This window comes from Australozyma saopauloensis, chromosome 3 (genome assembly GCF_035610405.1).
Source record: "Australozyma saopauloensis chromosome 3, complete sequence".
Lineage (NCBI taxonomy): Eukaryota > Fungi > Ascomycota > Pichiomycetes > Serinales > Metschnikowiaceae > Australozyma > Australozyma saopauloensis.
Genome location: NC_086133.1, coordinates 663,057 through 674,933, shown reverse-complemented (window position 1 = coordinate 674,933; position 11,877 = coordinate 663,057). Strand labels below are relative to the sequence as shown.

The window sequence follows — 11,877 nt, the reverse complement described above, 5'->3', positions numbered from 1 at the left end:
GACACTGCCTAGGCTTATGATGCCAAAAGAGGCTATGATACAAGTGGTGCAAGAAGAAATATGCAAGGTAAGAAACGGTACGTTAGGTTTGACATGACGATTAGTAGCACCATTTACTCAGCTGCATGTTCAGCTTCGTCATCATCATCACCGCCCAAAGCAGCGAAGATGTTGGATGCAACGGAATCGGTTCTCTTAGAATTCTCACGTGGAGCAGTAAAAGAAGAATTGCTCTCTGGAGTTGGTCTGTTAGACTGCGATCTGGACACAGAGGTGAATCCTCTGGCATCCTTGGTTGGGAAGCGGGATTCCTTCTTACTTCCCCAAGAAGAGTCGTTTCTAGTGGAGTTGGATCTTGAGCCACTTCCACCACCATAGCCGCCACTGTTGTAGCCACCCTTGTTTTGTCTTCTCTTCTCAGCTTGAGCCCTGCTCTCTTCAATTCTCTTCAACTCTGCTTCGTTGTGAATCTCCTTGATTGTCTTGGGGCCAGCATCTTGCTTAGCTGACTTCCAATTGCTTCTTCTCAAGTCTTGCAAGTCCATCAACATGAACTTAATTCTTGAAGAGAGTTTACAGTTGTCCAAAATTTGTTGGATGTTGTCGTACACCAATGTCAATGCAGCCCTATTACGCTCCAGGGCCTCGAATCTTGGACCCACGGTCTTAATTAATTGAGCCAAGTTCTCCAAAGAGTCTTCAGAAGGATCAACGACGTTCTTCGACTGGTCCCTCAAACAATGCAAAATAACTTGATCATTCAACATGTTCAAGATATACAAGTTACCAATGAATTTGACAAGACCCAAACCTCTTCTCTTAGCGGCGGCCATTGCATAATATTCATCAGACATCATTTCTGGCTCCAATGGGGAGCCATCAGGGTTAGTCGGAAGCTTGTCAACCCAACCCTTCTCGTACTCGCTTTGACAGGTGGCCAACAAAATTCTTCTGGCCATGTCACCACCAGTGGCAGGTTCGCCGGTCTTGGAAATGATGTTAATATCCTTGACCTCGTCAGGAATTTCCTTCAACAACTTTGCGCAGAACTGAGCGTAAACGGAAGACCAGAATGGCTCATCACAAGCTTTGGCAAAAGTAAGAGAAATCACTTGTCTGACAGTTTGTGCGTTGTCTTCCCAAACGGATTGCTTGGCAATAGCCATCAAGTCCTCGGTAATAGGCTCAAACATCTCCAAAGTCAATTTGTTCAATGCAGATTTGACCTTTCTTTCAATGTCCTCCAGGCCAAGCATGACACTTCCATCTGGAGCAAGTTTGACTTCCTCTGTCTTTTGTCTGGATCTTGGTACCCATCTGTTGGCAGAAGGCACGAGAGGAGCAACCTCAACTGCAGGCTTAGATGGTTCATCGTTTTCTCTAGAGTCTCTACCACGCTTGCTTTGGTTTCTGTTTCTAACAGACTTGTCTCTGGAAGAACCGGTGTTGGATCCACCTCTTCTCTTCGAGCCACTTCTGGAGTTTTGTCTGCCGTCGAACAGACCCAATCTGCCTTGCATGGCACCATTGAAACGTCCGCCCAGCATTTGACCACCGAATTTGTTGGAGTTCATTCTTTGAGTACCAGAAGCAGATTTCTTGAGGGCATTGATACCAAGGCTCTCGAGTTTATCCTTCCAAGCATCGTCTACTGGATACTGGACGACGTCACGGAACTGGAGCAAGAACTGTGGGTCGTATCTGTACTGTTTGGCGCCGGCCTTCCATCTGGCATCAACACCAGTCAATGGGTAGGGGTATGTGCAAGAGAATGGATCTTCAATGAACTTGACGGTCTCCAACCTGTTGAAGAATTGTGTAAGATCGAAGACAGCGGCTTGTTCAGACTCATCTTCATCGGCATTCTCAGTGTTCTCCTCGTCATTTGCATCTTCGGCGTTTTCAGCTGGCTCTGTCTGCTCAACAGTCTCGGATGCTTGTGGTTCGGAAGTTGCCTCTTTGGTTTCAGAGTCCTCAACCTGCTGTTCAGCAGATGGTGCAGCTGGCTCAGAGACTGGTTCAGCGCTCACAGGAGCAACAGGCTCTTCTGCGGATTTTTGTTCAGTCTCAGCCTCCTCGGCGGCGGCAGTGGCAACGGCAGTGGCAGCGGCGGCGGCAGCAGCAGTGGCAGCAGCCTCTTCTTCAGCCTTCTTGGCGGCGGCAACAGCGGCAGCTTGGGCTTCACGCTCATGCTCATCCTTCTTTGCCTTTTCTGCGGCCTCGATCTTGGCCTTTTCTTCATCCTTCTTTTGCTGAGCAAGCTTGGCCTTCTCCAAAATCTTCTTTCTGAATTCCTCAGCAGCGGACAGCTTGGCAGAAGCAGCAGAAGCCTCGGGCGAAGCGCTAGCAGGAGCAGCGCCAGACTCGGCAAGAGTGGCGGTGGCAGCAGCAGGGCTTGCAGAAGAAGCCTCGGCTACAGTTTGAGCACGAGCAGGAGTAGGTGTAGATGAGACAGACGAAGATGCAGAGCTCTTGGTCTTGTCCTCCAAGTCAATTTGACGACCCTCCTTGTCAGTGATCTTAATCTTGCCGCCAGCTGGAGAACCTTGGTAAGGCTGCATGGTGGCATGACCCTGGGATGGCAGTTGAGGAATGTAGGCAGGGATTTGGCCCATGGCAGGCATCATTCCCTGGGCGTAAGGGTACGAGTAGTAGTAGCTGTTGGCGCCGTACACAGGAGGATAGGTGTAACCCTGGTACTGCTTGGGGTGGCCACCCTTCTGGTTGTAGTTACGCTTGTTGTGGAATTTCGTGTTGTTCGCACCGCCCTGGTAGTTTTGTCTGTTCCCCGTGTGGCCGGAGCCCTCCTGCGCGCTTGCGCCCTGGCCCAGACCAGAGTGATGCTTGTAAGGCTTGCCAGAGTACGAATGCTGTGACTGGTGATGAGGGGCAGAGTGCTGCTGCAGAGGCAGGCCGGTTTGGGGCTGCGACTCGGCGGCGTCGTGAGAGACGGGCTCGGAAGCAGGAGCAGATGCCTGTTCCGGCTTTTCCGGCTGTTGTTGTTGTTGTGATTCAGACATTATGAGAGATGATCTGAGGGGGAAAATTCAAGCGGTTCCCGGCAAACGATGGACGAAAGGCCAAAAAAAGGTGCGGGGCTTGGAATTGGACGGGGTGGTAGCCAATAAACGCCAGATTCCGTCCTAGTTTGAAAAAAAAGGTCCGGTGGTGGGGGCGTGGTCTCCGAAAAGCAAAGATGCAAGAACGTCAGGGGCAAACAATTAAGCGAATAATTCGATGCCGCAAGACGCAGGGTGGAGAGAAAGAGGTCCGTGTGGCGCTACGTGTGGTTAGCGCTCCGAGTCTAATATGAGGACGGATTGATAGAGTAAGTGCTCTGGATCTGAGGCCGAAAATTTTTTTGTGAGGGTTGGGGCAAGCACGACTCTGGGGGAGTGGACCAGAGGTGGAGGGAGAATTGGGGGCAGCGGGACTTTGAGATTTTTGCGGGCGGAAATTTTTTGAGATTGGGGGGGAAATGCGGTGCCTTTTATATTTTGAGCGGTTTTTTTTGCTTTTGCGACGAATGTTCGCGTGTTTGTTTGGTTGGTGGTGGTAGCCTTTGGTGCCTCGCTCCAGGTGAAACACCTGAAAAACTACATACCTGAAAAATATGGCCTGGGACTGTGTGATAGTGAGAGAGAATAAGGTATGGGTGGGAGCACTATTGGTGCAGAACTTTTTAGAAGGTGATTGAGAATTGTTTATATATACTTTTTGTTTGTTTGTTCTTTTGATGACTTCTTTTTTTTATTGTCTTGTTGTTGCATCGCGATCTGATGCGTTTGTCCAGATCTTGGTTGAGACTTCTGATGTCATGGTTCTTATTCATGCCAAGGAATTGGTGAAAGATTCATGACAGAGAATTTGTGACGAAGTATTAATATCAAAGAATTGATGGAAGATTTATGTCAAAGAATTGAGTCAAGATTTGATTCGAAAATTTTAGTAAATCGCATACAACTCGATCAAGATCATGTAATTACCACGGCCAGAAGTGAATCTGTCCAGCGCATGCCAAGATCAGCATCGACATTCCACTGGATTTAGAGTTTCCGTGAAATTGTGTCTCAAGGGATCATTTATGTTTATTAGGATATACCTGGTCGTTCTCGTATCCATAAACACACGCTTCTGATGCGAAACTAAATGATCTGTCTATCCATGTGCCTTGATTTGACAAGTCAAACCTAGTCGCCATTAAATCAAACCAATACTTCGAAAGATTTTTGTCCTGGGACCGCGGAATTATGAACTGAACTATTGTAGATCCACGTAGATCATCCAGGGTAGATCGCCATACATACTTCTTCAAACACCAAGAGTGAAGGTCACGCAAAAACGAGATATGTTCTGGTTTCGGTCGTGTGCAATACTAACTTTCTCCAAAATACAAAGCGAGTGAAAATTCCAGAGACTCTCGGTTCAATGATGACTACCAATGGAAGTAGACTTCGATTTGTTTCAAAGATGATCACCGTGCAAACGCACAAAGTAGCTTGACCAATTCTCATGACCATAGAGATTTACAGGCTTACTCCAACACGAGATCTGCAACCCATCACGAGAGATCAGACAACACAGGGTGTATAAATCAGAGCCAAATTCACATCTTGTTGACAAAATAAACTTTTCAGTTCCTCGAGCACTATGGCGATTCCCTTATTTCTCATTTGGATGTTTGGCCTCGCCGAGCCAGAGAGCCCACTCAATCATCTTCTGTGGTATTCTCCTACAATTGCGGACTTTCCGAAACTTATCGGCCAGATCGAGGACCTCACGCAAGGAACAGAGCAACTCCTTTGCAGGACCAACTTCTTGTACTACAACGAGCCCTTCAATGTCCAGGACATGAAGCAGAAGGGCTACTTTGCGGAGCCGGGATACCGGCCAGAGAACTTCGGAGCCACTCCGGAAATGATCAATTGGTTGGGGCGCTACTTTATCAATTTCCGCAACACCTACAATATGGACTGGCATGAGCTTAAGTATACTATCTGCCCAACTGTATGGAAAGATGCTGATGGCAATTACCACGGAGTTTAGGTGTCACGCATTATTGAAAACCCAATAAACAAACCACATATACTTGTCATTCAAATGATTGTTCGTAGATTTTATTGTATCGTTTGTATAACGATAAAACACTCGATAAGAGTTCCTAAAGAAGTGCAAAAGACTATCGTTGAAATGACTTGATCAGCTTGTATGCCAAAAGTCCTAGTACGAGAAGCAGAAATAGCAGCACAATGAAGAACTCTTTCCCTGATTCTCTCTGGAAACACAGTATCGCCATTACCTCCTTTGTCTCTCCGCAAAGATCTGCCTTTTGTTGCAAACACCAGTCCTTAGTGCACAGAAGGCAATCTTCGATTTCAGCGACAACTTTGTTGCCAGCGCATGAGCATTTGCAGTACTTTTGGTATCCTACAACCATAGTAGAGCATGCTAGAAGGAGAAAGAAGTTCATTGAAGAATTGAAAAATTGTTTTTGTGTAAGAGTGTCCTTTAAATATGAACGTACGTGTCCAGTTTTGTCTATGAAAAAAGGGAGTGTGGTTGTACAATGGATGTAGTATTGGAGTTAACTGAGGAATAGAGTCTAGTATGGTAGATCCTATTATAGTGGATAGGCAGACAATATAAATGAGAATTGGGGATCAAGAAATAGTCTGTTCATGTCAACTTAACTCAATTTAATATGATTACAATTTTGTATATTGAAATTAATCACATTCCCAATTGTATTCTCGTTTGTGATCTTTTCCTTTATTAAAGATCTGCTTTGATGCTTCCTTCACTGGGAATAGTACCTCCTCCAAGAAGTAAAGTCATCCAATTACTTACAACCCAAATAAAAAAAATTAAAATCAATTCGTACTCCAAACCTCTACAAAATTAAATCCCATTCATTAATTCCTCCATTTCTCGACTCTTCCACTGCCTCACCACTGCCACCACTCCCACCTCTACCCCAACTTATCTTCCTGTACAATTCACACCTTCTAACAACGGCAAATCTACACCCTATCTATCTCTCCTCTTCCCACAATGGCCGCCGTCGACACGCCCTACGTCCACGAAGGAGGCATCAAGCCCTATTTCGAGCAGCAGATCCAAGACGCAGAAATCAACATCCAGACCACCACCCAGAACTTGCGCCGGTTGGAAGCACAAAGAAACAAGCTCAACTCCAAAGTCCGCCAGCTAAAGGACGAGCTCCGCTTGCTCCAGGAACCCGGCTCGTACGTCGGGGAGGTGGTCAAAGTCATGGGCTTGAAGAAAGTTCTCGTCAAGATCCACCCAGAGGGCAAATACATCGTCAACGTGACCAAGGACATCGACATCAAGAAGTTGACGCCTTCGTTGCGGGTGTGTCTCAAGTCCGACTCGTACGATCTCCATAAGATCTTGCCCAACAAGGTCGATCCGCTTGTGTCGTTGATGATGGTGGAGAAGGTGCCCGACTCCACCTACGACATGGTCGGAGGTTTGGACAAGCAAATCAAGGAAATCAAGGAGGTGATCGAGTTGCCCGTCAAGCACCCGGAGCTTTTCGAGAGTTTGGGTATTGCACAGCCAAAAGGTGTGATTCTCTATGGCCCTCCCGGCACGGGCAAGACGCTTTTGGCAAGATCGGTGGCCCACCACACCGACTGTAAATTCATCCGTGTGTCTGGATCGGAGTTGGTCCAGAAATACATCGGTGAGGGTTCGAGAATGGTGCGTGAGCTTTTCGTCATGGCAAGAGAGCATGCACCATCCATCATTTTCATGGACGAGATCGATTCGATCGGTTCGTCCAGAGTCGAGGGCTCCTCTGGAGGAGACTCGGAGGTTCAAAGAACCATGTTGGAGTTGCTCAATCAGTTGGATGGTTTCGAGAGCTCCAAGGACATCAAGATCATCATGGCTACCAACAGATTGGACATTTTGGACCCGGCCTTGTTGAGACCCGGCCGTATTGACAGAAAAATCGAGTTCCCTGCTCCTACAGTCGCTGCGCGCACAGACATCTTGAAGATCCACTCGCGGTCCATGAACTTGACCAGAGGCATCAACTTGCGCAAGATTGCCGAGAAAATGAACGGATGCTCTGGTGCCGACGTCAAGGGTGTCTGTACTGAAGCTGGTATGTATGCATTGAGAGAGAGACGTATCCATGTGACACAGGAGGACTTCGAACTAGCTGTGGCTAAGGTTATGTCCAAGAACGACGATGGTGGTGTATCCTTGGCTAAGCTCATTAAGTAGCGAACGAAAATAAATAGAAGTTACGAGAACGAGTAGTTTGCATCATTGATTTGAATGGAATTTTCACGTATCAATTCTTAAATCCCTATTGGTATGGACAGCGCTACCTTCATCTTTATTAGAGTAACCTACTTATTGACCCAGAAGAATCTACTAGAACGATTAATAAAAAGTAAAATAAATTCATCAATTTAAAAGAGATTCAGATTTCTCACAAAACCACTATTCGTCAAAAAAATTAATCTCACACATTCTATGTCTTATCTGGCCCCAACTTTAGACGGAAGTTTCAGTCCTGCAGACACGTAGAAAAAACCACGTACTTAACTAATTAGTCTGTCACAGAACACTCTACTTCTCCACCAACACCACTTCTTTTTCCTCAATTTGCAACCGCATCGACTCCTCTTGTTCCGCGCATATGAAGAAAATTCTCCTTGTACCGCTTCTCCTTTTGAGTGCCGTGTCTGCGTCGGATTTGAATCTGCGCATTCAAAAAGCACAGAAAGCGCTCCTTTCCAGTGGTCCCAGCTTTGATCTCCTTGCCGATTATGAAAGATTGGTACTTGATATCCGGAGCGAAGTGCTTACGTCTGCCGCAACTGCGCAGGTTTTCTATCAAAAGGCATTGGTAGAGATTAGTTTGAACAAAGTACTGGCTGCAATTGGCGATCTCACCAAAGCGTTGGATTTAGATGACACATTTAAGCCCGCCGCAAACAAACTCATCGATGTGTGGATGGATCGGGGCCTGTTTGACGAGATCCGCGCCCGTTTTGATCGTAAGCTGCACCCAGATGTGTACCTGAAAATGGATATGTGGGACGAGGCCTGGGCCAAGATCGAGGCGCTTGTGGGCGGGGACGACGTCCCAGACGAGGCGTTCTCGTTGTTTGACGATGTGATATTTAGACTTGCGCCTGAGCTGGCGTCTGCGTACGAGCTACGGTTGAATTGTTTGAAGAAAAGGCTTCAAAACACTCCATCCGAGTCTAGAGACGATCTTTATAGTTCCATTGTAGCCGACTTCTCCAAGCTTGTGAAATTGCTGCCCCAGCGGAACCTCAGCCAGTATGCGGAGTTGGCTCAGTACTTGTTGTACACGCGTGGAAACTTCCAGGATAGTTTCGGCTTGGTTAAAAGCTGCTTGCGCATGGACCATGACTACAAGCCATGTGCCATGCTATCCAAATTCTACTCACGGATGCAAAGTATACTTAAGCCTGCTGAGGACTACTTCATCCGCGATGAGTACCTTTATCATCCTTCAGGTGACTCCGTAGACATTCTGAAAGAGAAACTTGATCAATTTACTATTGATTGGTCTCTAGTCTATTCTGAGTTATCTGCGCCGGTGAAAGTACCAAAGCGTGAGTTGAACACGCTCCCAAGTGGAGTCAACACGAATTTCAAGTACATTCTTTGGCAAGCGGAACAATTCGCGGTGCTGGAGTTCGGCGACAAGAATGGCGCCAAGCATCTTCCTTTCATACGCACTTTCAAGAGACTTGCTTGTGAAGCTAGTGTTATGGCAAAGGGCGACTACAAGACCTACTGTAGCGACGTTGATGAGTCGAAGGGAAAGTTCTTCCCAAAACATGTACATAAGATCGACTCATACCTCAAGAAGGGCAAATTGCAGGAGGCACGTCAAATTCTTCAGGATTTCAACAAGAATGTCCAGAAAACTGATATGTTCCAGAGACGGTACGAGCCTATTCAGCGAGAAGAACAAAGACAACAGCAAGAGCAGCAACAACAACAGTTCTTCCATCAACAACAACAGCAGCGTCAATGGCAGCAGCAACAGCAACAGCAACAACAGCAGTCGCATATGGATCGCTCTAAGGACTATTACAAAATCTTAGATGTGCCCAAGGATGCGGACGAAAAAACAATCAAGAAGGCCTACCGCTCCCAGACTTTGAAGTTCCACCCAGACAAAGTCAAGAAAAGCAATCTTTCCGAAAAAGAAATTGAGGAAAAGATGCAAGAAGTGAATGAGGCTTACGAGGTCTTATCTAATCCTCAGGCCAAAGCTGACTACGACAAAGGTCCTCACGAACAACCACAAGGATTCCACCAGGGTCATAACCAACATCACGGACAGGCTCAATTCCATCAAGGTGGTTTCCAATTCAACCCTGAGGATTTCATGCGTAAATTCCAACAGGCTGGCTCCAACATGCGATTCCAATTCTAACCTCCGACCAGTTGCAGCAATCCATTTACCGCATCGATACACAATCCCGGACCCTATGACTCAAAGGTAGACCATTGTGCAGACCGCGGAAAATCTAGCTCCATGTTTCCACTAAAAAACCCAGTGACACAAGGTGCCACACAATTACTGAGCCGTACGAGGAAGTGTGCCACATAGGGCTTCGCCAAAAAGATAAATCTGAGAATATCTGAGACCTATTTTACGGAGAAACCACCAAAATCGGCCTAGCTCAACAAATTCTCAAATCCGAGACTTCTCAATAATTTTCATGCCAGACACTCTGTTCGCTTGTTCAGATTTGCAACCAGTATTCGATCTCGGATAGCTCCGAATCTGGCATGAGCATCCTGCACCCACCAATATCTCAGAGTTTAAGCCATAAAAATGCCGAGATGTACTGGGGTCCCGAGAAGATATAAAGCGGAACTGTCCCCCTCATATACTCGTATCTCACACATTTCTGGCACCCAATTCGCTCCCAAATTGCCATGAAATTGACCCTCGCTTCGTCGCTCGCCCTTTTGGCGGCCGTCAATGCCCTTCCCACGCTGCCAATTGACAAACTCCAAGCACTCATGGACGACTCCTTGGTCATCAACCCAGATAAGGTTGGTACCTCTGGCTGGAACTGGCCCCCTTGGTTCAAGCCAATTGTGGACTCCGAGAAGTTGCAGAGTCTGATCACCGCCGATGCATTGAAGGCTAGAGCGGAGATCTTGTACAACATCTCTCAGAGCTCCGTCAAAGAGTACGGACATCCCACCAGAGTCATCGGCTCCAAGGGACACTGGGGAACCATTGACTACATTTTGGGCGAGATGAGACTGATGTCCAACTACTACACTGTCGATGTGCAGAAGTTCAAGGCCCTCGATGGTGCCGTCAAGTCGTTTTCCCTTTTGATCGATGGTGTTAAGCCCAAGCTGTTGCTGGCCTTGTCATTGACCCCACCAACCCCACACGGTAAGCCAGTGCACGGAAACTTGGTCTTGGCTGACAACTTTGGCTGTCAATTGAGCGACTTCCCTGCTAACTTGACCGCAGGCAACATTGTCTTGGTTGCAAGAGGCGAGTGTCCATTTGGCGACAAGCTGAAGAATGCCGGTAAGTCCGGCGCAGCTGGTGTCATCATCTACGACGACGACGCTCCATTGCATGGAACTTTGGGTCCTCCTACTGGTGATGAGGTACCCACCGTCAGCATCAGCACCAAAGACGCTAAGGAGTACATTGATGCTCTCAAAAAGAAGCCAACCAAGGAGTTCGAGACTACTTTGTACGTGGACTCGTATGTTAAACAAATCACGACTTTGAACGTCATCGCAGAGACTCGTGGTGGAGACCACAACAACGTTGTCTCTTTGGGTGCTCACTCTGACTCCGTGGCCGAGGGACCCGGCATCAATGACGATGGCTCCGGTACCGTTTCCTTGCTCGAGGTTGCTAAGCAATTGACTGGTTACAAGGTGAAGAACGCTGTTCGTTTCGCATGGTGGGCTGCTGAAGAGGAGGGACTTTTGGGTTCTTACGCTTACGCAAACTCTCTCAGCCCAGAGGAGAACGCCAAAGTGCGTCTCTTTATGGACTACGACATGATGGCTTCTCCTAACTACGAATACCAAGTTTATGACGCAAACAACAAGGACCATCCAAACGGTTCTGGTGACTTGAAGGACCTTTACGTCAACTGGTACAAGGACCACGGATTGAACTATACCATGGTCCCATTCGATGGTAGATCTGACTATGTTGGATTCATCGATGTGGGCATTCCTGCTGGTGGAATTGCCACCGGTGCTGAGGGAGTCAAGACAAAGAAGGGACAAGAGAAATTCGGCGGTGAGGCCGGTAAGTGGTTCGACCCATGTTACCACCAGCTTTGTGACGATTTGTCCAACCCAGACTATGGCGCTTGGGTTATCAACACTCAATTGATTGCTCACTCTGTTGCTACATACGGTAAGAGTCTTGATGACTTCCCTGTAAGAGAGCTGACCACCAAAGCTGCTGCCATTGGTAACAAGTTCAGCGATAGCCTTAAGTTCCGTGCAAGCTTGGCAATCCTCTAAGCACAAGGACCATTTGCACCACTCAGATTAGGTACACACGGCAGAGACCACGTACATGAGCGTCTGTCAAAAGGACTAGACGTGCTGTTTGAAGCTCGAAGAAAACTGATACGCTCGTTGATAATTTAGAATGGCTCCGTTCACTGTAGTTACATGACTAAATACACATCTACACGCAATTCGGTAATCCTAAGCTAGAACCAAGCCCTTGCAATTGAGGCAATGAATTATATAACATCTTCGACATCTTTAGATCAACAGCCCTGCAATTAAAGCATTGAGAATACATTCCATCTACTATATCTTTAGATCAACCGCCCTGCAGAGAAC

At 47.1% G+C, this 11,877-nt stretch overlaps 4 protein-coding genes across 4 annotated transcripts; 3 read left to right on the top strand and 1 right to left on the bottom strand.

The window, feature by feature from the left end:
• Positions 1-113: 113 nt before the first annotated feature.
• PUMCH_002480 (uncharacterized protein) lies at positions 114-3,020 on the bottom strand (the record flags this gene model as incomplete). Its single annotated transcript, XM_063021489.1, has 1 exon — positions 114-3,020. The coding sequence occupies one exon, from the start codon at positions 3,018-3,020 to the stop codon at positions 114-116; it is 2,907 nt and encodes a 968-aa protein (XP_062877559.1).
• Positions 3,021-6,051: 3,031 nt separating this feature from the next.
• PUMCH_002479 (uncharacterized protein) lies at positions 6,052-7,254 on the top strand (the record flags this gene model as incomplete). Its single annotated transcript, XM_063021488.1, has 1 exon — positions 6,052-7,254. The coding sequence occupies one exon, from the start codon at positions 6,052-6,054 to the stop codon at positions 7,252-7,254; it is 1,203 nt and encodes a 400-aa protein (XP_062877558.1).
• Positions 7,255-7,675: 421 nt separating this feature from the next.
• PUMCH_002478 (uncharacterized protein) lies at positions 7,676-9,457 on the top strand (the record flags this gene model as incomplete). The annotated part of the gene is made up of 1 exon (XM_063021487.1): positions 7,676-9,457. One exon carries the CDS (start codon positions 7,676-7,678, stop codon positions 9,455-9,457), a length of 1,782 nt encoding a protein of 593 aa, XP_062877557.1.
• A 509-nt stretch (positions 9,458-9,966) lies between these two features.
• Positions 9,967-11,547, top strand: PUMCH_002477 (uncharacterized protein; the record flags this gene model as incomplete). Its single annotated transcript, XM_063021486.1, has 1 exon — positions 9,967-11,547. One exon carries the CDS (start codon positions 9,967-9,969, stop codon positions 11,545-11,547), a length of 1,581 nt encoding a protein of 526 aa, XP_062877556.1.
• Between the last annotated feature and the right edge of the window lie 330 nt (positions 11,548-11,877).